The sequence below is a fragment of the Drosophila elegans genome, unplaced genomic scaffold, assembly GCF_018152505.1.
Source record: "Drosophila elegans isolate 14027-0461.03 unplaced genomic scaffold, ASM1815250v1 contig_814, whole genome shotgun sequence".
NCBI classification, from domain to species: domain Eukaryota; kingdom Metazoa; phylum Arthropoda; class Insecta; order Diptera; family Drosophilidae; genus Drosophila; species Drosophila elegans.
The window spans coordinates 12,712,596-12,738,442 of NW_024546167.1; the positions used below are offsets into that span (position 1 = coordinate 12,712,596).

General features: G+C 38.3%; 3 protein-coding genes across 3 annotated transcripts; 1 reads left to right on the forward strand and 2 right to left on the reverse strand.

Annotated features, from left to right (window-relative positions):
* Window positions 1-102: 102 nt before the first annotated feature.
* LOC108138821 lies at window positions 103-17,386 on the reverse strand. The gene is given in 6 exon segments (XM_017261319.2): window positions 103-2,979; window positions 3,054-3,208; window positions 3,276-3,440; window positions 4,640-4,753; window positions 4,835-4,965; window positions 16,290-17,386. Coding segments are annotated over 6 exon segments (2,946 nt in total). The 5' UTR covers window positions 16,493-17,386; the 3' UTR covers window positions 103-801.
* Window positions 17,387-18,467: 1,081 nt separating this feature from the next.
* LOC108138992 (alkaline ceramidase) lies at window positions 18,468-25,813 on the reverse strand. The gene is made up of 5 exons (XM_017261581.2): window positions 25,271-25,813; window positions 23,405-23,661; window positions 23,171-23,308; window positions 19,567-19,859; window positions 18,468-18,806 (listed from the first exon to the last, which is right to left on the reverse strand). Exons 1-5 carry the CDS (start codon window positions 25,409-25,411, stop codon window positions 18,736-18,738), a joined length of 900 nt encoding a protein of 299 aa, XP_017117070.1. The 5' UTR covers window positions 25,412-25,813; the 3' UTR covers window positions 18,468-18,735.
* On the forward strand, window positions 19,873-22,732 carry LOC108138991. Its single transcript, XM_017261580.2, has 2 exons — window positions 19,873-20,609; window positions 20,845-22,732. The coding sequence occupies exons 1-2, from the start codon at window positions 20,134-20,136 to the stop codon at window positions 22,418-22,420; spliced, it is 2,052 nt and encodes a 683-aa protein (XP_017117069.1). The 5' UTR covers window positions 19,873-20,133; the 3' UTR covers window positions 22,421-22,732.
* Window positions 25,814-25,847: the final 34 nt, after the last annotated feature.

Consider the following 25,847-nt stretch of genomic DNA (forward strand, 5'->3'; position numbering starts at 1 on the left):
GTTGTTATACGTATTCTAGAATAATATGTGTATATAGCTAACGATCAGGAATTGTGCTGTATAAGAGGAAATAAAGAAAATTAAAAGAAAAGAAAATAATAATTTTGCTTTCGGTTCGTTTATTATCGTATCAATTTTTATAGATCTTAGCTAATAAATTCTGCTAGGAAATTATAAAATAAAAAATTCTTTAAGGAATAATATCGAGATTAAAGTTTGATTTTGTTGTTTTTATACAAATTGAACTTACAGGACTACAAAATGAATTTGACTAATGTACGAAAAACAATGACGATTTATAGTGTTAAATCTAAACAAGGTTTAAGGCCCGAGCTGAGGGAAGTTTTCTTAGCTGAAAAATTGCACAAAGTGGATATGTCTTTGCATGGATTTTGGAAAACTTGAAGGCTTTGTCAACTCTGGCTTGGTCCCTTCCCCAGCTGAAACCCTTTTCATTAAATTCACATAGTCCGAAACTAAAGATTAGAAACTAGTTTACATTTTAAGCTACTCTTTTGATGCATCTCACATAAAAAATAATGTACATTGGTTTTTTATGCTATATATGTATAAACTAGGTCTGCATTTTCTACATCCTCACATCTTGGTTTTTGTTACCCCCGAATAACAACAAATTGAACAGCTTTATGAATTTTGGTTTTTCGTTATCCCACTCCACGAGTTTTGGTGTTATGATTCTGTATAATGTATAATCCCATCCTACTAATGAAGTTTACCCTTGACTTTTACACGGCTTTGTACAGTATTGTAGTTGAAGGGGCAGAGGTATGCTTGTATGAGTTATAAGATGATTTCCGTCGAGCTCTGCTGCAGTGGATCGCACTGGTAGACCTCGGAGTTTGGTACGGACGAGTACTTGGTGTTTCTCTTGCTGGGTGCTGCAGGATTTTGGGATGCAGCCGTGGTGGTGGTGTAGCTATAGGTGGTTCCACACCCGTTCAAACTGGTGACAGTGCTGACTAATCCGGGTCCCGGAAACTTGGCCACCGTCACCACGCTGGCTGTTAATGTGGCCGTGGAGGAATCATTACTTCCTGCCGTCCCTTGACCCTGTTTGGCAGTGGGTTTCCTACGCACTGGCGTCTCCTGCAGCACGGCGGATTTCTTGATGGTCTGCTGCAGCAGGGCATTCACATCGATTGCTGGCCAGGCGACCAGCGAGACACTTCGTCATAAGGAGTTGTCCACGGGAGAAGAGCCGCGTTTGTGCTTGCCATGCGGTTGGCGATTCCAGTGTTTGCAGGACGGTGGCTCCACTTCCTTCTCCTTCAGATCCCTCGCCTCATTCCTCTCCAGCTGCTTGTCCCTTTTGGCCTCCTCTTTGATGGGAAAGGATGTAGCTCCTCCGGCGGTGGACGACAACGAGAAGTACTCCGCTGATTGGCTCAGTGAGGAGGCATCTGCATCGGTTAGGCTGCCTCCACCATTATCACTTCGCATGGTGTGATCGCCATGATCCTGTTCCATGAAGGAAGACCTCTGGGTGCTGAGGGGTGTCAGTGTACTACTATGCATATCATCGCCCTCTTGCGATGGAGTTATGGTATGATCTACAGCCGTACAAAAGCTCTCCCTCTGACCTGTGGTCTCGTCGTCCTCATCATCGGCTTCCTGCTCCTCCTCCTCCTCCTCATCTTCCTGAGAACAGGTGTCACAACAGCAGTTGGCATTGTGACAAGAGCAGAAACTTGCTCTCCGGGAACCGGGAACACATTGATGACACTCCGCTGACACGGTCATTTCATGGTGGGCCTCCAGATCTTCATCCAAACTGCTGCAGGAACAGGAGCTGGAGCAACTGCTGCAGTAATCCTGCCCAGCTTCGGCTATAAAACGTTTTCTCTTGATCCTAACACATTCATTTCGCACTGGAGCGGAGGCAGGTTTACCCCTTTTTGTGGAGCTACTGGAACTATTCGTGATGGCCGGCTGCGTTAGATGGGTCTCATCTTCTGGCAAATGGTGCGAGCCCATCCGCACATCGTCGTCATCATCATCGTCGTCGTGGGAGAGTTCATCGGTTTCAATGGTGGTATTGGAATTCAGGGAACCTCTCCTATGACGATGCTGCTCCCGAAGAGGAGCCATTATAATGGGTTTCACACCCTCGCTGGCCACCTTATAGGGAAAATTGGAGGTGGCTGTGCTGCTGTTGTTCTCCTCGCCATCCTCGCTCATTGTGGCCGCATCGATTTCGATGGCTATGGCCTGATGATGCATCCCCTCTTCGCTGGAATCCAAGGAAGACTTGTTGTTGTTGTTGTTGCGGGATGGAAGCATTTGTTTGTGATTCGACTGCTTGATTTGCAGATGCTGCGGACTATGACTATGGTGGTGGTGGTGGTGACTCCTCTTCTGGTGCAGCAGAGCTCGTCTCTTTGTGCTCCTATAGTGACAGCGATGATGTTGATGATGCCTATGGTGATTGCAGTGGCAGTGATGATGGTGGGTGGTAATCACACAGCAACAACTACCGCTCTCCAATCGCGTTTGCGTGGCATTGTTACGCTTGCGGCGACAGCAGCCGCTCGCCTCCTGATCGCCAATCAGTCTCTGCTCCTTGGACGCCGGTGAATGGACAATGACGACCTCCAAGGCAGCTGCCATGCTGCTGTCATTGTTACTCTTGCCACTGCCTCCTGGTCTGGGCAACATCTTGTTATTATTGTGATACTGAAACGCACGATTGTCGTGGCACTGACCAAAGTCCAGCACCTTGAAGTGCTCATCATCCGCCCGAGCCGTGAGCAGATGATCGTCTCCGCTGCTGCTCACTGTGACGGGCAACGAAAGCTGATGCTCCTCGGAATGGGATGTATGTAGGTCGTGGTTGTGGTTGTGGATGTGCTGTGGCTGTTCTTCGGGGGCAAACTGCTAATCGCCGCGTCGCAGGTCGCGCGGCTTGGAATTCTTGCGGTAGAACCACACCTGTGACAGGATCGCTATGTCCAAGCTGACCTGTAATTCAATAATAATAATAATAACATATATCCTTTGCAAAAGATATCTAGGGGTAACGCTATGCTACTTGCCTGCAGCGTGCCGCAGATCCAGAATTGCGATGGTGCTTTCCTAACAATAAAATAACCAGTCTTAAACATATCACCAAGCGTCCACATGATCACCATGTGTATGCTCATTCCATATGTTGATTTATTCTTAAAGTTGCGCAAAAATTGTGGCGCCCCTGTTTAAATAAATAATTATTTTGTTAATAGCTTTTGTGGATAGCTTGAGTTAATATTGCGACTCACCCAACATGGCCTCAGTGAAGACGGCCACAAAGCCCATGGATTCCATGAACCAATGCACGGACAGCATCAGATATGTTATAGCGGCGCCCAACGCCCACACGACGAGCATAAAGTCCAGATACGATTGAAAGTCTGACCAGCTCCAAAAGTATTTGAAATCCAGATCTGTTAATAGGATTTAAATTATATATCAGTTTTTAAGAGACTAATATGCAAACGTGCTACATTATATGTATTTCGTATATGTTACAGTAAACTTACAAACATCCCTTTTCATATTTCAGAAATGATTTTAAAAACGAACAAAAATTTGTTTTCTATTAGAAAAAGAAACAGAGTAAATCTATCTATTTGTATTTTTGCTCATTTAAATAATCATATGTCTTAGCCTTTGTAAAATACATTTGATAAAACCTATATGTAAAATAATGTGTTAGAAAGATTTTCCTAAATTAAAAGCATTGTATAGAGAGAAACTTTACCAAGTGTATTCTTTTATTTCTCCCCAAGTGACACAACAAAAGCCAAGCCAACCGTTGAATAAACTTTTATTCAGGTACAGAAAGAAAGCCGAGGGGTCATGACCCAACAATTTGCAACTCGATAAATCGTTTAAAGACAAAAGCCGCAGTTGTGCCCCAGATCAGAGTCGACTGCAGATGGCAAGCCAGTTCGAAATCAATTTTCATTATCTCCGACTGCTTTTAGGCGCTGCACAATTTACGACAAGCAATGTGCAAAGAAGCCCAAGGCGTGCCAATATAATTAGCTAGTGACGGTGTGTGTGTGGGTGGGTGTATATTGGTTCTGCTCGCTGGTTCATTGATCAATTTACCGCCCAGAGACCACCACCAACCATCCTCGTAACCCAGTTTCATGTTTTTCTATTTACTGATAACAAGTAATGGACGAGAAGAAATAAATGCGGACAGCGAACGAGCGCTTCGCTTCATAAAGATACAGTATGATAAAAACAGCACAGGAGGTGGAACTATCTGTACTCCGCTAATGGTAATGGAATTGCAATGCCCTAACTTCTCTTTACTTTATATCAATCTATTCCAAAGACTTACAGAGGAAATTGAGTGAAATGCTTATTCTACTTCAAATTTGTAGAGCATATGGTTTTATTGATACTCTTAAATCGGAAAGAAATGTTGGTTCTAAAGTTTATTTTACAAGCCGTTTTTTTTAGATCAAATTTATTTATTTTTTTTTTTTTTTGAGTCAATTTTTTTTTTTAATGATTTTTCTAATTTACAATTTATATAAAAATAGAAGCATTCGTCACACTAGTCTGCCCTTCCTTCTCGCCATTATTGAAAATGTATATTTTCAAAACCCCAGGGAATCACTTAACTCACCATTTAGATAATGTCGGGAGCGAACTCGCTTCAGGACGCTTCCGCCCGCTTCTGTGGACACCGAGGCTCCCGTGTCCGTGTCCGTCATCACTTTGGGCAAATGCAGTTCATCGCCTAGAAAGGAAAGGGGGAACGACATGTTGACATGTTTATCCTTTTCAAGGTGACAGTTTTAAAACGGTTGAGGGAACTCACCTCGCAGGGCGTGCTCGCGGTTATTGGCATTAATCCGTTTCACCTTCACGCACAGATGGATCATCAGGAACATGGTCACGTTCATCACGACACTCTGCACCAGCAGTGGCAGCTCATAGCGGCTGGAGAACCTGAAAAACAGAGCAAGCATGGGTGAAGGTTAATTACAAAGGTCAACGTGAAATGACATTTTAATTGACTTGCACTATCGAGATGTGACTGTGTCTGGTCGGGATTTCATTTAAGTACACACAGAATTAATCTGTAGAATACTTATACCACCTTATTTTTTTAAGCATAATAAATGATCTGGTCCTTAATAATCCTTGGGGAATAAAAAACGACAAACATCTTAACCATTTATTATTCAAAATGGACATACTTTGTCCGAAAGAAATTCCTCGGGGCTTAAAGGCACTAAAAGGAATTATAATTAATCACCCAGGCTTGGTCCAAAATAGCTGCACATTGTAGCGTTAAGTACTCCTAATTGACAGGTGCTTATATGGCGCCCAACAAGTGATTGATGTCCGCCCAACAGTATAATTCACTGCCGAACCAAATCGATTATGAGAGCTGCAGCCGAGCTTAGTGTATATATATTTTTAATGTGATGGAGGGGGGGGTGTTGAGAGAAATCCTAGCACAGTGTCAGGCGACACTGTCATAAATCTGACAGATGCCAAGTGGGTGAAAAAGGGTCCCCGAACACAAACAACCAACAGTGAGTGAAACGTGTTGAGCATTTGGCAAAGGCAAAAGCCCAAACAAAAGCCGAACAAACCATGGGGCAAGGCCACAGATTTGCTGGGGATTTGTTTGAATGAAAGTGTCCTGCTGGCCAACAAAAAGTCATTTCCAAGTGTTATTAAAAAAAATGCGAAAATTTTTTGGAATTTTTCGCTGGTGCCGATTTGTGCGCCCATCTGTTTTACTGAAAGCCGCAGCTGTCGTTCGCAATCACAACAGCAGATAGCATACATTTCCGCGTTGCTTCCGATTACCAGATAGTAAGATGCGGGTAAAATGGGAAATAGGTTCTCGGGGGTTATTTACACCCCCAACGCCTTTGGCATGTCGCTCTGGCATGGCATGAAAATTGAATTACAAGCTGTGTGCCAAGTCAATGCCATTCCATGGCTACAACCGAATCACCACATAAATCGCCTTTAAATGACAGGCAAAATACATTTGCATTTCGATTTCGTTAGCTGAATTGAAATTGTATTAAAGTTTAAGATAGGTTTTTATTAAAGACATGTTTTTTTTGGGTTGGCAGAGTTTGAATTTTACTTTGCCTTAAAGAATTGCGTTTGAATACAAATTGAAGAATTTTATGCATTATCACATTTGTTTAAGTTAATATTACTTTTGTTTGCTGATTTTATTACTTAAATTATCTGCTTATACATGCATAGGTGAATATTGTTTTTATTTGGTGAAAATTGAATACTTGTTTTGAATTAAGTTGAAATTTGTTTTGCTTTTAATTAACAAACACCATAATCTAAATTTTGTTGAGTTCAACAGTTTTCAACTTTAATTATAAAGTTGGATGGCTTCAACTCATCTCTCTCTGGAACTCACAAAATCGTATTTAATGCATTTTGAGTTGGTCTAACAAGTGTAATTTTGTGCAATGCTAACATTTTCAATGCAAACATTCCAATTTGCAGTCATCTCTTGACTTTCCTGCACAGAAGTAAACTAACCCCCTTCGTCACTAGTCCGAAATGGTTGGCTTTACCTTTTAAATTGGCAAAAACACATCGTCACCTCCTTCCACCCACTGGCATAACATTTTGCACGCTTCAACGTGTAAAATACGTCGTAAAAAATCGATAAAATTGTATACGTGCCTTACAAACATTCATACACTCTGCCACATTTGGCGGTGTGCTATGAGCCTGAAATGTAAACAATTTTCCAACTACCGGATAGCACTTGCCCCCAACCACATTACCCATTTTTCACCTGCATATTCAGGCTCACTTTCAATGGCAATTTGTTCAAATAGCCACAACAGTTTCACTTAGCAGGATAGAGCCCGAGTCCCGAAAATGTCACTTAGGCTTTTATGAAAGTTTTATTGATAGAATTTGTCGGCGGGGTTGGCAAATTAAGCCAAATAATTTGCAAGCTGTTATACACGTGTGAGCGAATGCTTTGTTCAGCACTAACCTTTTCTGTCTGTTCTAGACGTAATTAAAATTTCGTGTTGCCTTCAGCACCATGTTTACTCAACTGTGGGTGGGTTTTTGTCTGCCCAATGTACAGTTGATGTCACAATAATATAGCTAGGATTTTTTTTATTTACTTAAATTTTGTATTTGATTTTTTTGCGGAATTTAAAGATAGCTTATTATCATATAACAACTTAAATTAATTGTGTTGAATTTTTTCATAATAATAAAACTTTGTAACAATCAGAAAATGTTTAGATATTGATAAGTAGTTAAAAAAGGTGACCAAAAGTTAATTTCGTGTATATAACTGATTTCCATTTTCTTCAAGTGTTTTCCATATATATAATGTTCTATAATATTGACCACAACTGTGTGTGATTGTGTTTAAGCCAAGGCTGGCACATTGCGCTTAACACAAATTTCATTTGGTTAAACTGGCATGGAGGTCTGTAAGTAGGCTACACTCGGGGTGGACAAAAGTCCTCATCATTGTCTCACTGCTGAAGGGCTCCTAACTAACGGAACCGAAAGCACTTAGGTTCGTATATTCCGGTTATTTCCGAACCACATCGTGTCAGTGTGTGTTGGCCACGTTTGTAGATTGTGTAAACACACAAGTTGGCGCCTGATGAGCCCAGGGAAAAAGGAACCCAAAACCAAAGCATAATTTTACCCACTAGCCATTGAGTGAGTGAATGAATGAATGGAATGGATTGCGCGCGCCTCTGATGATGATGAATGCCCATAACTGGGTCGATTTAAAACCTAGATGGATTTTGTTGGGCGCTAGGCTTAGCTGCTCGAAATGACCTTGCTGGGGATAAAGGATAATGTGTCGACGGGTTGCCAATGAACCGAAAAAGCAAGAATGGAACTGTAATAAGAAGTCTACCAAAAAATAAAATTAATTTTACATCCTTTAATATGTTATTTTACAAAATTACCTTAAAACATTCCAGGAAAAACACAAACAAAATCAAAGAACAAGAAAGCTAGTTTTTGAGCACCCAAAAATGTCATCTAAAACTGTTATATTCGTAGAAAACCTCTCCGAAAATGGAACAATAAATATTTTATTACATCATTTGATTTGCTCAATGAAAATTAATGCGAGCTGAGCGCTCCCACATGGCGCTAAGTCTATAAAACCCCAAGCCGAAACGCAAACAAAAGATGCTAGTCGCCCAGAAACGATGTGTGTGGCTTTAGCCGGGGGAAAACACTCCAATCTATGCCCCCCAGAAAAGTCATAGCTCGAAACGCTGGCGGAAACAGAGTCAAGAGCACAGATGGCAGACAAAGTCATGGTAGAAAATGTGGAAAAAAGGGCACAAGGCAATGGCCAAAATTGAAATTGGGGAAAAAAAAAGAAATTCAGAACCCAGGCGGAGCCAAACAATTTGCTGATTTGCATATGAGCATGGAAATTTGTAGCCCAATTCGATTGCAGATATTTTATATCGGGATATTTATAACTCTGCGGATAGAAAGTAAAATTGTTTGAGCTATTTGAGTATTTGTTCTCAGACCTACCGCAATTTCAATGCCGGTCGATGAAATTTAAACGATTTCGAAGTCTTAAAGTCTTGCCGAAATATATTAATGCCATTTGGCGGCCACATCTGCTTCCCGAAGACAAACCAAGCGTGATAATGCTTTTTAAAACTTTTTCAGTTGCGTTTTTTTTTTTTACAGATTAAGTGGCGCATTGCAAAGTCAACTTATGCGTGATATATAATCGATATGGGGGTTGGTGTTAAGAGATTATTGGGATAGTTTTGGTCTTTATTTTCGTTTTTGGCATTTATGAAATTTAATTTAATTAAAAAAAAAATAATAATAAAAGTACGAAGCTTAAATGACTCAATCAAAATACAAACATTAAAAGTTCAGTAAATTTGTAGCTTAAAATTAACTGTTCTACAAATTGTTATACAAATTCTCTGGTTACACATCTTTAAAAAAAGCTATTGAGGAAACACAAACAAATATATATTTATGCTTATAATCTGTGCGACTTAAAATTTACAGCAAAATCACACTTGAATAAGCGCAATTAAGCTTAAAGCCATTGAACTACCACACAAACTGCCAAAAACAAATTATAAAAGCCTCTTATTTAGCCATCGTGAACCTACAAAATCGATGAACTTAGCTTTCAGGCCCACTAAACATTAAAGAAATGCCCACTACGATGAGATTTAATATTCTTAAAGATTGCCCCGCACTGTACGACAAAAATCTGTTCTAATTGAGAAATTGAAATCTCTGTCTGTTGGCTTCGTGCAAACATTTGCGTCAGTCGACGGCGCACATTTTTCGCATGCAAAGAAGCCTCATTGGAGGCAACGCCAGTGATTGTGATTGCTTATTCAGCGGGCCAAAGCTGTCGTAAACTTTGGACGGACACCGATTGACGGCACTGTTTAGACTTTTCGATTAGTTTGTGCTTCCCTTCTGAATTTTCCGTCATCTTTCGAATCATTTAAGAACCCAGAAGCCAGTTTCGTTGCGAAAATAAAAGCAAAACCAAGTAACAACCTTTGCGAACGGAACCTCACTCTGGTTTGGCATTAAAATTCAATTAGGGGCAACGTCTCCGGCCATAAAGCACAACACAAAGGCTAAAAAGATTAACGTTGTGGAGTGTATTTTAATTGTCTGTCCTTTCCGCACCTGTGACGCAAACATTTAGGGATTTAGGGATTGTCCCACAGCACGAGATATGCCGTGGAGCTCTCTTTTTAATTACGTAGAAATCTTCAACCACAAATACATTTAATTTTGATGGTAAGGGGGTTGGTAGATAACACTGCCTTGCCGCCTGACCTTTGGTTTAAACCGCACCCAGGTTATCAGCCTGCAAAACTTTGGCCTGAAACGAAACAAATGCGATTGAGATAATGCCAATCGGTTTAAGATGTAGGCTGGCAAAGGCAGAAAACGAAACGACCTTCTATATAATGGCCGCTCGAAAACTATGTAATGCCGCAGATAACCCCTGGGTTCACTTATTCATTTGGGAGAGGCCAACGTTAAACTGATAATTGAGACAATTAAATAGAGAGTTTCGGTTGTGTTGATGAGCTCAAAATTAATACGATTAATTGTACAATATATGGGACTAGTTGAGGATTTTTAACAAAACAAAAAAACGTAAGACCGACATTATCTCCGCTTAGTTACTGGTAAAACTTAAGTGTTTATGCAAGCCAATAAATGGATTTGCAGCACGCTAATTCTAAAACACACTGTATTCTTGTCATTCGAATAACAAGAGAACGCTTAGAAACAAAAAAAACTTTTAAAAAGCGTTAGAAAGGTTAATATTTCCTCTATTCGAAAGTGTTAATTGTGTGCTATAGCATTTTATAATTTAAGTTTTGTAAAAACAGTCTTTTACTTGTCCAAAAAATAAATAATAATAATACTCCCATATTGCTATTTTAGCCAACAAGTTTATAAACACCAGTGCAATAAATACATGTTTAATAAAACCAGAAACTAAAACCGCTTTTAGAAAATGATTACATAACTTTTGAAGCTTTTCAACAGCTTCACAACGAGCTACGCTTGAATTTCAAATAGTCTCAAAAGTTGACAAACAAACTCGTGCCGAAACAACTTCCACATCGAAATTATAAATCTTTCACAGCAGCTCCAACCTCAATTAAGTTGCCAAGCAACCAGGCCACATTTCAAAGCCCACAAGTCAAGTGCATTGTCGTTTATAAGCAGGGCCAAAAAGGGAAACCAAAAAAAAAAGAGCATTAACTATTAAAACCAGAACCCCGCGAACAACATTATTATCGGCAACATCAACTTTAGCGGTCGTAACCGGTTCAGAAATTTGAAATAAGAAAACAAAAAACAACATATAATTTGCATGCGATGCGAAAATAAGCAACACAACGGCAGACCAAAAACCGTAAACATTTATGAGCAATACGCAAGGTTTGTTGGTCAGCGCAAATATGGAGGAGGATAACCACCCCCCAAAAGTTAATTGGAATAGTCCACACACCAAAACCTCCAACTTTCCGCCCAAAAACCTTGACCTTCGGCCAGAAAATGTCCAATAAAGTTGTTTGCCTTTGGAAATTAGTTTTTTTTTTCATTTTTCAGACAAGTGAATGCTAATGATTATTAATAAATAAATATAGAAAGTGGGCCAGTGCTTGTATAAATAAATGTGAATGAAAGCTGGGTATGCTTAATAAATTATTAAAAAAAACCTTAGATTAGATTTGAAAGTGTCTTAATTTCTTTGTTTTTCGACCATTTCTTGATAACCAAATTATAAATGACGAAATAATTGGGCAAAGTCGTGTGACATTATAGGTATATAGACAATCATATCTATTTAATTGCATTATCTTTCAGTCATACCATTATATTACGTATTAGGGAGCGACTTATTTTGACAAGTGTTTACGTAAATAAATTAATTGGTTGGAGTAGACACAGTAAGCGGCTGATGGCGAGACTTGGGTTATCTTCATACACACTCGCCCCTTTGTACAATAGTGATAAGAAATAGCGTTTTTGAGGAGCCTCAAGTAAGAGGCGATGTGTGCTTGCCTTACACAAATATCACAAACATACATATACTGGGAATGGTGCACTCTACCAGCAACTAGATTGCATGGGAAGTGTCATTACAAATAGAGACAGAGAGCCGCCCCTATATAGTAAGCTTGTTCGAATCGCTTATCACTACGGGAAGTTATTGTGTAAAAAAAATCCCACTCAAATCAATTAACTATCTCGCCTGATTCGCTGGAAAATATACAAAATTCGATTGGGTTTCGCTATTAAGAACTAGTAAAGTTACATATGTATATAAATTTATTTAAAACTCTATTATTATATTTCTTTGAATTGATATTTATTCCAAGTTTCGGGTTACTCGTAAAAAAGTGATGTTAACAAAATTCATTAGCCATAATTCCTGAGTAGCTTTAAAACTGAAGAATCCAATTAGTCAGCAACTTCCGAGGCTATTACTTTTCCTTCTTGATTGCCTAACTTTTAAAGCTTTCGTACTCCAAAAGTTGATACCCATAAAATTGCTGAAATAAGTTCAATGAACCCCCAAGTTCTCAAGCTTTAACCCTTCACTTTCCCCGCCAGATTGAGTTGTGTAATACAAATAGTTGGCAACAATTTTAATTGCCATCGAGCGTTTTGCAAAAATTTATGTGAGTTTGTTGCTGAAATAGAAGAGTAAATTATGAATATTCAGATTTTTGGCTGTACTTTAAAATTTTAATTACCGTCGAACGTTGCCTCAATTTTGTTAATTTGTTAAGTGCGAACACTTCGTATATTCAAGCAGGCTGACAAATTGTGTAAATATTAAAGCAAATGTTGGCATGAGAATTACAAATATAGAAATGACTGTGCCTGAGCGGAGCTAACAGTTGGTATACTATGTTCACATCTATTGTTATATGCTAGGAATGAAAGTGTAAATTATAATGCAGACTTGTTTAGTCACGCCTTACTGACCTGACCAACTTATTGAGTCATAATGTTGGCGCTTTTTATGCGCGGAAACCTTTTTGCGAAACTTGACTCCGCTTTGTTGACTCTGGCAATTAAATAAGCTTTAGTTTGGTGAATATACAGGGCTATATATATTCCTTATACGCAGTGATTTGGTCAGCAGCTAATAGACAAACTGATTCATTTTTCTACGACTAGATTTAACGCCTACATTGAGATACATTTTATTCTGAACTGGACTGAAAGTTAAGCAAATCAAAAAAGTTGTAGATAAACAAAATTAGATATAAGCTTTGGAGTCTTCATTTTAGTTCAGAAAAAATTTAGTAGTTTTTAGTTCCTAATTATTAAACAGTAAAAAATTCTATAAAACCTTAATCTCAAGTACTTTTTACACTGATTCCAGAAGCTTACACATTTAATCACTATTTAGAAAAAGAATGATGCCAGGAAAAACCTCTTGAAAAAATTCCAACCATCTTATCTCAAGAGTAAACACTATTCGTATCAATTAAAACACAATAGCTATCTCGGTTTTCCAGCAGTCACAATAATTAATAAATGATGATTTCAACCAATGAGCTCATACAAAAAGCCTAGATTAAGAATTTGATTTTCTTGTATACTCGATAGGTACAACATTCGGTTTTCATCTACAATTATGCATACCACACTGTGGTTTTAATGATTAAATCTTTGTAAAATATGCAACAAAGGCAGACACAATGTCAATTATTTTTAATAAAGACTTCGTATGTGTCATTCGTTTGGTTCCTATCATTATTCAGGTCTTTTTGTTGGGAAAGTTTTTCTCCGGGCGTAATGGATAATTTTAAATTTTTATTTCTAACACATTAAACAATTAGGTATAATTGCTGGCAATTACTGGAAATGCACAAAAAAAACCTCTAAATAGTTTAAGTGTTTCGTGTATTTTTGTTTTGCACAAATTGCCAGTTGCACTTAACTAACAGGATGGCAATAAATGAGAGTGTGGGTGTCTGAGGGGGGTTTATCCATATTGCAGCGATTAGTCAGAATAATAACAAGAAAGAAAGCAAACTTCGGCAAGCCGAAGTTCATATACCCTTGCAGCTATTGCAAGAATTAAACATTTTTGAAAACATTAAAATTATGATTTACTTTCGTATATGTTTAAAAACATTGAAGCTATGATGATTTGCAGCTCAATTATTTGATAGTTATTTTATATATTTTTATTATTTCTAGGGAAGCTATATGATATAGACGTCCGATTTTGATAAAATTTAAACCATAATTCTGAAATATTTAACCATTGCTATATGTCGAAGAACTAAACAAAAAATTAAAAAACAGAAAAGTTATAATTTTTTTTCATTTATTTTTCCGATTGTTCCTATGGGAGCTATATGATATAGTCGTCCGACTTTGATGAAATTTAAACCGTAAATCGGAAATATGTAACCATTACTAAATGTCGAAGAACTAAACAAAAAATTAAAAAACAGCAAAGTTATAATTTTTTTCATTTATTTTTCCGATTGTTCCTATGGGAGCTATATGCTATAGTCGTCCGATCCGGCTCGTTCCGACTTATATACTACCTGCAATAGAAAGACAACTTTTGGGAAAGTTTCATGCAGATAGCTTTAAAACTGAGAGACTAGTTTGCATATAAACGGACGGACAGACGGACAGACGGACGGACAGACGGACGGACAGACGGACAGACTGACATGGCTAGATCGACTCGCCTAGTGATGCTGATCAAGAATATATATACTTTATAGGGTCGGAGATGTCTCCTTCACTGCGTTGCAAACTTCTGACTGAAATTATAATACCCTCTGCAAGGGTATAATAATTATTGTGCATGAAAAAAAACGAAAGGAAAATACTATTTACTTCCGCTTATTGTTCTGGTCTCAAAAACTATTTCCTAATACATTGCTTAACCCCCCAAGCTGTTTTTATTCACAAAACCCAGTGAAAAATTCATCGCGTGTCAAGTAAAATGCCTCCCCACAAAGAATTTTCCACAAGCCCGTAAACATCTATATATAAAGTATATTGTATCGGGACTATTGGGCGGAAAGCCTCGTTGCACAGCTGATTCACTTTACTTGCCGGCAACAGTTTCAAGCTAAATAATTAATTTATTGATTGCCACCCAGGCCAGACAATTTGACGGCGTCGTTATAGACGAGGGCCACCAGTTGCTTCTATATTATTTTTTTTTTGTTCACGTTCCAATCGCCTTGTTAATAATTTATTTATAGGAAGCGTTGGCTCTTAAAAAACGCATAGCAGAAGCAGCTTTAAACGGGGTAAACACAAACAAACTGAAAACATACAGAAACCAGCTGGGCAAAAGTAGTTGACCCTGGTTATAAAGGCAAGTTGGAGTTGCTACTCTCAAAAGCAGTATAATTCCGTTGGAACAAAGTCACAATAAGTAGATATTTTGGACTAAATACCAAAGTATGTTCCTAATAAACAATTTCTGAAACACTTTCACAGGTTTGAATGGCATTGTGACATATTTTGAAAGCTATTTCGCACACTCACTCAAATTGAATTAAAAATGTATTTTATTAATTTTGATTTATATCTTTCACTCTCCTAAATGATGAATCACCTTTTTATGGGAGGTAGACAGATCCATTGTTGAATCGATTTCACCCTCTTTGTTTTTTTTTAAATAACAGTTTTACAATATTAAAACCTTTTAAGGTTCTTGAAAGTACGGAACGTGGGGTGGAATAACGAATGCTGAGTTCACCCATTTTGATTTCATATATCGAGTACCATAAACACAAATTCCGATCGTGCTGGGGGTAATACTCTTTATCAATCCTCCGACACAGTTCACCCGGAATCATTCCCAAATCAGCATGATAGTCTGATAAATCTTCCAATAAATGCCATAAACCCCAACGAAAATAGCGATTATCGGTGACATTATGCCAAACATTATAACGCAACCAACGCAATAAAGATAAACCAGTTCAATTGTCCTTGGACATTTTGTGGAATTATAAGGTCTGCGAAATCGACTAGAAATCATGACAATGCTATCCACAGATAGGGGCTCTCAAGAGGTGGGAATCGTATAATGTCGCGACGGACGGAGAGAATTCCGGGCGATAAGCGGTTTGAATTACGCCCAGATAAGCCAAGATACGAGGTGGGTTTAGTCATCCTATTGGGGGCGAGATAAAAATGGGAAGGCGTTTACTTAGATAGAGCTTGCCGGTACCTAAAAATTTGTAAGTCTAATAATTCCTGATATAGAATACCATTCTGAAATTTAAATTCCATTCTATGGAAATGCAGTCTTGTCAAATATACATCATTTGGGCGCCACAATAGATATAAAAATGAAGGAAAACATTGCAGGTGTTTATTCTCCTTTGATTGTATTATACTGCACATAAAAATAGGATGTACATTGTGCAGTCAAAAGGAAATAAGCACCAGCAATAAAAATTCGTGTTTTCTTTCATGATTGATTTATTGCTGAAAACTACTATTTTTGCCAGAATTTATTATTTACATTACACAAAACATTATTGTTTAGGTTTCTTTTTTGAAAATTTGTAATTTGCTAAAATTTTGTATTGATTTAGTGTTTTTTTTATTAAATAAAAATTAGTAGTTAATTATTTATCAGTTTTATAGAGTTTCCAAGTAATTTGGTAATTTTTCCATGACATAAGGAGTCTGATTTTAAACTTTCTGTGCTAGTTACAGTATGAGAATATATTTGTATTACTTACCAGAAAAGTATTCTCAGCGAGTTGGCGACCAGCAGAGCTAGGCACACATATAGTGAGAATCCCTCCGCGTCCTGCGTCTTCTTGATCTCGATATATTGGGGAACGTAGGGGATTACGCCCCCGATCACCATTGCAGAGGCGGCTGCCCATCCGACCACATGACCCACCGTAAGGCCCATCTCATCGTTGATGATCCAATCCATTGTGATGTATTACTTTTTTAATTTTAATTAAACAACTTAATTTGGGTTTGCTTTCGGCTACTAGATTACTTTGTTGATCAGAATTTTAATTATTTTTATTTTGTCGATTTTGGGATATGTGTTTTTTAGTATTTGTTATTAGTTGTATGTTTTTGTTGACTAGTTTAAAAGCAGGCGTTTGGAAGTAGTCGTTGTTGGTTTTTAAAGTGACTGCTGGTACTTGCATTATTTTATGTAATTACTATTTTTTTTTGAACAGTGTATGCAGGAAGAAAAGAGAGAGGAAGTCAGCTGTGTGTTATTGTTGTTTTTGTCGTTTTGCTTTGATCTTCTTTTGCACACGCACACACCCACACAAACACAAAAGATATTTATTGTCTCTCTCTCTCTCTCTGTTATTTTTCTTGTGTTTTTGTTTTCCGCGTTTTTGTATTGAATTTTCCACCGAATTTTCGCTTCCCTCTTTACGAATTGTCAGCGATTTTCCTGCGCACACTTTTTTGGCAGCGGAAAACACAAGACAAGAAAAACGCTGCAATCACAAATCGCTCCATTTCCACGCAAATACATCGGCACTTTTCATAAATGTTCTTTGCATTTCAATTGCATTTCCCCTTGTTGCCTTTTCTTTTAATTGAGTTAAATTTTTGTTGTGGCTGCCTTCGTTGTTGTTGATATTGTTGTTTCGGAAAATTCAACGATATTTATTCGCTCGCTAATTGTTGTCGTTGTTCGTTTGTTTTTGCTGATTTTCCTTTGCTTTGTTCACACTTTCAATGCCTATCGGTGGGCAGTTTTCCTTTATCTCGCCTCAGTTTGCATTTTCTCAGCGAGTTTTCTACGAAAACTATCCGCGGGTCAACCGCACGCAAGCAAAAACAAAACGCAACAACAAAGCAATTAGAGCTGGAACATAACACGATGGTTATTCGATAGTATCGATGTTTCCAAAAATCTGGCAATATCGATATTTTTCGTTTGATTTAAGACACGTTACACTTCGACTGCATCTATGCATTTTGGTGTAAATTTAATTTTACTACTAATTGTATGAGCAAAGCGATCTAATGAGAAGTACATAATTGTTGAGCCTTGCAGAAACTTAAAGTCATTTTACACTAGAACTAAAAACAAAACTTCGTCCTTTTAGCATAGGGTAGAAGATGATGCATTTTCGTTTTCGATATTTTAAGGAATAGGGTATTAGGGAATAGCCGAACTATTTATTAACTGATATTGCAATTGAATATTTTTGAACTGGAACTACTGAATCCCTGGTATCTAATACTAGAGTTATCGGAACCAGTTCCGACATCTCTAAAAATTATCGGCTATCAGCTTTCGCGCGGGTTTTTTTTTATTTTGAATTGAAATAAACGGAAATGGAAATAATAACTTGGAGTCATTTTGTTAGATTATTCAAATTATTACAATCTATTTGCATTTATATATTGTCTGGATTTTTAAATGAATTCGCCAGGGCTAAATGCTGGAACTGAAACTTTGCAAATAGTTTAATTATTGTGTTATAAATTATATTCTTATCAATAAATATGTTATATTTTATTCATTGGACTTATGTGTTTGCCTCCCTTACCCGTCTGCAAACATTTGAAGCCTGTCAAAGTGATCATGGTAATTAAATTAAATCAAATTGAATCAACCCAATGGCTTAATTCAATCACAGTTTGCAAACCAATTAAGTTCCATTTATAAAGAGATGTCTAGGATCTGGCCAGCGCAATTCGTAATTCGAGAATGACCAAATAATCATAGGAAATCCTTGACCAATTAACTCGATTATAAAGGCAAAATTTGTCAGATTCGGCTCGATTCCAGCTTCAAAATATTGTTAGATTGGGATAAAAAGAAGATACTCACCCACAAAATCGCATAGAAAAACAAGAAAAAACAAGAAAATTACAAACAGTCAAATTATGAATTTATTTCAAATATTTATTGTGATAAACTAAAATTGCATATTTTTATGCAGTACATTTGTTGACAATAATTAAAATAAGTAAATCATATTTCCTAACGTAACGCTCTATGTATGGCAGCTATACATTGTGGGTTATAATAATTTGGTTTCCGCTTTTCTGCGGAAAAGCTATTTAACGGCTAGGTTATTGTGTACATTTGTTAGGTATTTATTTTTCTGCAAAACTAACTTATATCACGCTGTGTATGTCTATGTTTGGAGAAGGCTCCACTCAGGGAGCCTGATCACCTGAAATCTTGCATTAGTTTTTTCCGAACTTGTAGTCATTATCCTGCATGTACAAACTGCAGTAGTCGAGCCAATCTTTTGAATCTGTGGGATCAGCAAGGTAGCGGTTAGGATAATTTGCAATTTTATCATATTTCGAGCAATGATCTACTTTGTTTAGTTTAGTTTATTGTTTAGTTGTGATTAGTAGCGTTTTAATCAAGAATTAGTGTGTGTTAGGTTGTTAGCAAGCAAAGATTGGAGAGAACATTAGCCACAAAAGAAACGTAACATTCAGGTACTGACAACCTAATAAAATTGCTTGTCTTTGGGGGAAAGCGTAGGAACTGTTTGTTCTGGAAGTCATGGGATGAATTAGTTCACAACTTATCACAGTCTGATGGTAACAGATACTCAACGAACAATTAAGAAGACTTTGATTAAACTCATTGGAAAGGCTAGGTAAAATACTAATTTTGGTATGGATTCCTTCTTTTTTTTTGGATATGTCTTTTTTTTTATCTACATTGAGCAATTGTCCATCTAGGGACTAAGCAAAGCTCTTCTATTATTTGGTATAGCCCTAAGTTTTTAGGTGCAACGAATCTTAATGCGTTAACAGACTTATCTCTTCAGATACAACCGCGAATCCAATTCGTTTTGCTATATAAATATATCTATGGCTAATATAAAAAAGTTGTGCGTCACATGTCTGCAATTTTACAATATTTGGTTATGGTTTTAAAGCAAATTTACGATATTATCGCTTTTGGTCTTTGGTCATTTCTCTGCCCTCAGCACTCAGCTCTCAGCTCACTCTCTCCACTCCGGTATCGCCTTTAGATGGTGTTGCGCAGGGCCTTACCTGGATTCCTGATCGATATGAAGGGTATCCCGAACTCGAACTCGTTCTTCGGCCAGTACTTTAGCAATGGCTGCCGCTGGGGCAGTTCTGATTCCACGTAGAAATAGGCAAACAGCACCAACACCGTATACGCTGCGATGAATATGAATATGTGCCAGAAGCCGTGCAGGTACGGAAAATTGATCGACGACCAGGCCTCGCAGAAAACACGATCATTAATCCAGCAGAAAACGGCAACAGCCCAGACGGTCGTCGATCGGATACCCAGGCGGTAAACCCTCTGGTCGCTTACTCTGAATGGGATTAGAATGAACAGAAGAAAGAGATATCAGAGATGTGACTAATAAAGTACGTTGGCATCACTGATTTCAATGCATTTTGATGTCAATAAATAAAAAAACAAAAAAAAAAATTGTAATGATTTTAATAATTTTAAAAGGTTTTAATTTCGAATAACCATAAGAGTATTCAAAACAATAGTTCGTTTAGATACAAATCTTAGACATACAAACATCACTAAAAAAAAACCATATCTAAAGTAATTTATCACTAGGCCAAGTATGACTAATGAGAGGGACAGAGATTGAAAAACCACTATTTTTCTTCACTAAACGTTTAAAAAACAATTATGAACCGAATCTTTTAAGTAAACTGAAAGTGTTTCAACTAGTTTTAATAATGAATCGGATTTGTAAGGATCTTCAAGTGTTTTTGGTTCTAATATGTCTATGCTATTGGCTTGACAGCAATGTTCGGGGGGAGACTAAATATTACGTAAATAGTCCGGTATGCAAGATGCCCTTTGTGGATCCCTTTACCCGGGATACAATGAGTGACTTCCACAGGCTAAATATGCGACAATGCCACAACGACAGCGATATGGTGACAAGTGAATTTGATTTCGAGACACATCAATACAGGTTGCATATACACGAGCACCTGGCCAAACCCATTCTCAAGTCAAAGGGAAACGCTACTTTGCAGTGCGAATATCAAGAGATATCGCGGAATAACTACGACAAGCAACCCGATGAAACCTACGAGTAAGTATACAAATTCTAGTAAAACTTATTAAAAGAAATCCACAGCATGTGACAGTGGACTAGAAAATAATGCACTTAAAAAATATAAGCACGATCCTTCGATTTTCCTCCCACATACAAAAGTTCTTAGCAATCTGATATCTATATTATGGTAGTCGAAATATATGTTATGATTTATAAAATTATTATTTTATGAACAAGGCCTTGTTAATAATAGAAATTCATCCTCTTTCAGTCAGTTCGCTAGTGTCCCCATAACGCAACATCAGTTTGTACCGAATGACACGAACTTCATGATCACCAGCTGCTATGTGAAGGATGTGAGGAACCATCGAGAGCTTTTGCAATCGGATGCGTTAGCGTTCGTTGAGGATCATCTAACCGAAGAGAACGTCAGGGATTTTGTGATGGAACAAAGTGTGAACCCCAAGCCGAGTGTCCTGATCATGGGACTGGATTCCACCTCGCGGATAAACCTGCGACGGGCAATGCCATTGGTCTACGAGTTCGTTAGCCAACCCGGATGGATCGAGATGCAGGGATACAACAAGGTGGGCGACAATACCTTTCCTAATCTTTTGGCCGTGCTGACAGGAGATTCGGAAGAGGGTGTCAAGGATGTTTGCGATGTTCGAAAGCCGGGCTGCCTGGACTCACTGAACTTCATTTGGAAGCGTTTCAAAAATGCCAATTACACGACTGCCTTTGCCGAGGATTGTGAATCTATTTCCACGTTTAACTATCTGAAACCGGGCTTTGTCGAGCAGCCAACGGATTTCTATCTGCGTCCTCTACTTTTGGCTATTGAAAGACAGTTTAAAGTGACCAGGGACTTTGGATTTGCCTACTGCGTGGGTCGCCGTCTCAGCTTCAGTTATGTCTGGGACTTTGGCCAGCAGTTCATCGATCGTTTTCTGGGCAGAGCTCCAATGTTTGGATTTCTGTGGAGCAATAGCTTCACCCACGATTACTACGAGGGTGCCACGGCATTGGACAAGCTCTTCCGGAAGTATCTCAAGTCCTTCGAGGAGTCCAATCTCTTTAGGCAATCGATTGTGATTCTGATGAGTGATCACGGCCATCGATATAATACATTGAGACGTGCCGCCTCAGGGTATTACGAGGAGCGCCTGCCCATGATGTTTATCCATGTACCGCCCTGGTTTCGACGCAAATATCCCCATCTGGTGAAGAATCTGAAGACGAACGGCAATCGCTTGTCCTCCAACTATGACCTCTACATGACCCTGCAGCATTTGCTCCAGTTGAATAGCAAATCCATGGATGATTTTCCCGAAAATCTCAAGGCCAGACAGTGCAAGAGCTGCCAGTCGCTGTTCTTTGAACTGCCTTTCAATCGCACTTGCCAAATGGCTGGAATCGAGGAGAAATGGTGCTGTTGTCAGCCCACGAAAACCATAACCAAGGCTCCATATGTGAAGAATATTGCCAAAGTCATTGTTCAGCGGATGAATAAGCATTTAAGGAGCCATAATCTTACCGATCTCTGCCACGATTACACCTTGAAAAAAATCTACAGAGCAGACCGCAAAAACATCCTGTCGACTGGTCTTAAGCCAGCCGATAAGGACGAACATGTGTACATCATTGCCTTCGTGACGCGGCCAAAGAAACCTCTTTTCGAGGCCACTGTCCGTTGGAACAATCGCACCCGGAAGTTGTCCCCCATAAAAGTGGAGGATTTGAGTCGGCTGAACTCGTACAGAAACGATGCCAAGTGCATCAATCAAAAGAATGCCAAGAAATACTGCATATGCAAGGACAGCTTAGACGAACCTAGTGAAGATTAGCATAAAATATATTTTATTTATAAGCGAATTTTATTAGACAACATTTTTGAAAACTTATTTAAGAGGTACTTTGTATTTAGACATTTGTATATTGTGTTTTCAGGTCACATTACTACTACACCTCGAGGTGTACAAAAAAATAATAATAAATGCAAGCTAACCCCTGTATTATAATACGTAATTCATCAGAGTTTGTAACCAAAATACGTCATGAATTACTCAACTCTGTGACAGTAATAAATCACTGGGGATTATTCAGTGGCACATAAGCTTCCAATGCCAATATAAACAATAAACCCTTGGGTAAAGTACTACTGCAGTGGGGCTACTTGAGGCTTATCTTAATTACACACTCAAATCGATTGAAATGGTTGATTGATGAACCGACACTTTCCCCAGAACATCTGTTCTTGGTGCAGGGAAACACCTTTCGTATTCGATCTTTCACCTCGTCAGCCCATAAACGAGTATGACAAAAAAGTTAAATTAAATAAGCAAATGCTGATAACGTTGAAATAGTTTCACAATCTATAGAAATAGCAACTCAGTTCAACTTAGTACACTTGTTCCCAACGATAAAACACAATCGCTAACACACACACACACCCACGATAATAAGGATGAGTGATGATAGATACATGATTTATGGACTTAGTTCATTTCGGGTCACCAAGCGGGAAATCAGACTCGACGCTTATCACTAAGACCCACGAATTTCTGAGTTATAGAGTGTTGGTACGACAAACTCACCTCTGTAGCTCCGTGTAGAGCATTATCATGGTCGGTATACTCATGAACATAAGAACAAAGGCATTAACAATGGGCTTCCACCACGACAAGCCCGTTGCCGCGATCGCCGACAACAGCATGAGCCAACTGAAGGTTTTGCTGAAAAACAAAGGAAACCGAAAGTCGGGAAATTAGATAGGCTGGTACGTACTCAATATATCATATATCATATATATATATTCACTCTGCACCCACCGATCGTTTTTCACAAACTTGGGATAATAACGCTTTGGGTAGAATAGTGAAAATGCGGCCATGAAAACCCACAGGATCGCCAGTTCATCGAGCAGTTGTCCTATTAAGCTGAGCGTAGCGTGGAAATACATTGAACTTAGGCCCACTATAATGAGCAGCACCCAGATCACATGGATTCCGGGCGTTACGAAGCGTCCGTACTCCTTGAACAGCATTATCAGCACGGGCGGAAGGAGTATAAACAAAAAATTGCTAAACTGTAATATAGAAATTATTTAAACAATTATATATATATATCTGTTTTTTTTTCATTGTGTATATCTAAAAACCGTATCCATTTGTCTTTGGGTTGGCATTATTATTAATAAATTATGTTTGTTTTCCATTTTTTACGTGTCACTGCAACAATTATCACTCTGTCACGTAAATTTCTAAGCAAATTGAATTAAATGCAATTATTTTGTGTGGGCAGCAAAGCGAGAAGTGGAGCAATTATCACATTAAAAAGGGTGATGGAACAACATTTCCATATTTGTATTCTATTAAAGCAATTGATAAGGAAATGGGTTAGGCCACACAAGCCATTACTCTTATTTCCCATTTATAAAGATATTTACGACTGAGTCGTATGTTCATACATATATTACATAGCAAAGTCTCGCTTTGATTTCAACACAAGTGCCGCTTCTTTATTGTGTAGCGGAGTGTTAAGATCGGAGGTCATTCACTCCATTTGCACAACTTTTTGTTGAGTAAACTCAAATAAAACAAAGCCAAATGCGTTTTAAACGACTTGCACTTCACAGAGAATTACTCATGACGACAAAATCAATTAAAAGTTGACCATTTTCATTATCGTTTGCAGGCGGAAGTCAATCCCCGGTGTATCACCAATCATTTGAATGGCTGTTCTACATAATTATTTAAGGCTTTTCTATTCCCATTGACCGAATAGCCAAGGAAATGATGATAATGCGTTCTGTTTGAATCGTGAGTGTTATGAGTGTTACGACATCAGTATGCATTGTTGTCAATGAAACGTAAAATAAGGCGGTCTGATAACCTTTTGGAAATGAGATTAAAATTGTTCTTCTAGGGGGGTGAAAACATTTAAATCGGTTTAATAAAGTATTAAACATTATAAAAATATTTTATTAATATTTGTTAGGCTATATAAGATAAGCAAAGTTGTAGTAGCGTCATTGTTTTGATCCACATTTTCCGTAGTTGTTTGTTTATTAAAACTGCGTTTCTGTTTAAGGTAAACATAAGCCGATTACCATTGATAAGACATAATGAAAGTGAGTCCGTCACATATCAAGTTACGTTTGTTGGAAAGCTTGTTTTAATGAGAATTGCAATCAATACCCGTCATTTTTAACGGGTTCCCCTTGTTGGAACCGCAAAAATCGCTTTCTTAATGAAACACAATGTCGAGGAATGTAAGTAGAATTAGAAATATTTTATAAATATATGTAGGTAATTTGTATGTATGTTTTTCAATCGTTAAAAATTTTTATAATTCTGCTATTTAATTACCGACCTATGTTTTTCTAATTCCCACACGCATACCAAGTTTCGTATCGATCGGTTCAGGTATAACGGTACCATTTACATCAGGGGTTAACTACGATAAGAAAACTGCAGTGCCGCACTGCGAATTTGCCATATCGCCTCATCTCCCTCTCGCAAACGAAGTGTGGCTAACAGCATCTTTTGTTTACATTCAGTTGGTCTCGCTCTAAAAAGGTCAAGGCCTAACATAAAAAGGAAAAAATTGTGTGCTTGTGTGTGACGACAACAACAACAAGGCTAACTAACTAGAGCGAAGCGCTGAATATATTAAAATAAATTGCACATACGCACCGTGTTCACGAACTCGGCGATATTGGACGAAATCAAATAATTGCCCTCGCACCAATCGACGGGCGAACTTCCGGGTCTCAGATGCTCCCAGGCCATGGCGTAAATGTCCAGCAGCCCACCGCCCCCCATCCCGCCGCCCATTTCACCACCCACTGTATGGAGAACCGAAAGCAAAGATCACAATCACAGCTGGTTTATTATGGGTTTGGATGGTTTTCTTGGTTTGCCAAGTCACTTTTTGCATTTGCTTCTCTTTTCTTAGGCCAGCTGCAATGTTGTTGTTGTTGTTGTTTCGCCTGCAATTTGCATAATAGCGCAGTGTGCCAGCACTTGCGTGTCTTAGTTAATTGGTTTTAGTATCCTCGTTGCTCTAATAAAATTATAATAAATCCTCAGTTATGTAAGGATACTCTGTTGAGCTCTTGGCAGGACAGACAAAGAATATACGACGTTTAGGGCACTGCGGAGACGCACAAGGAAGTGCACTATTTTAAAAACTGTGCCAGCGCGCAACGACCGACGAGGTAATAAATCAAAACAATAACAACTGCGTAGAGGTGGAAAAGCAATTATGCCA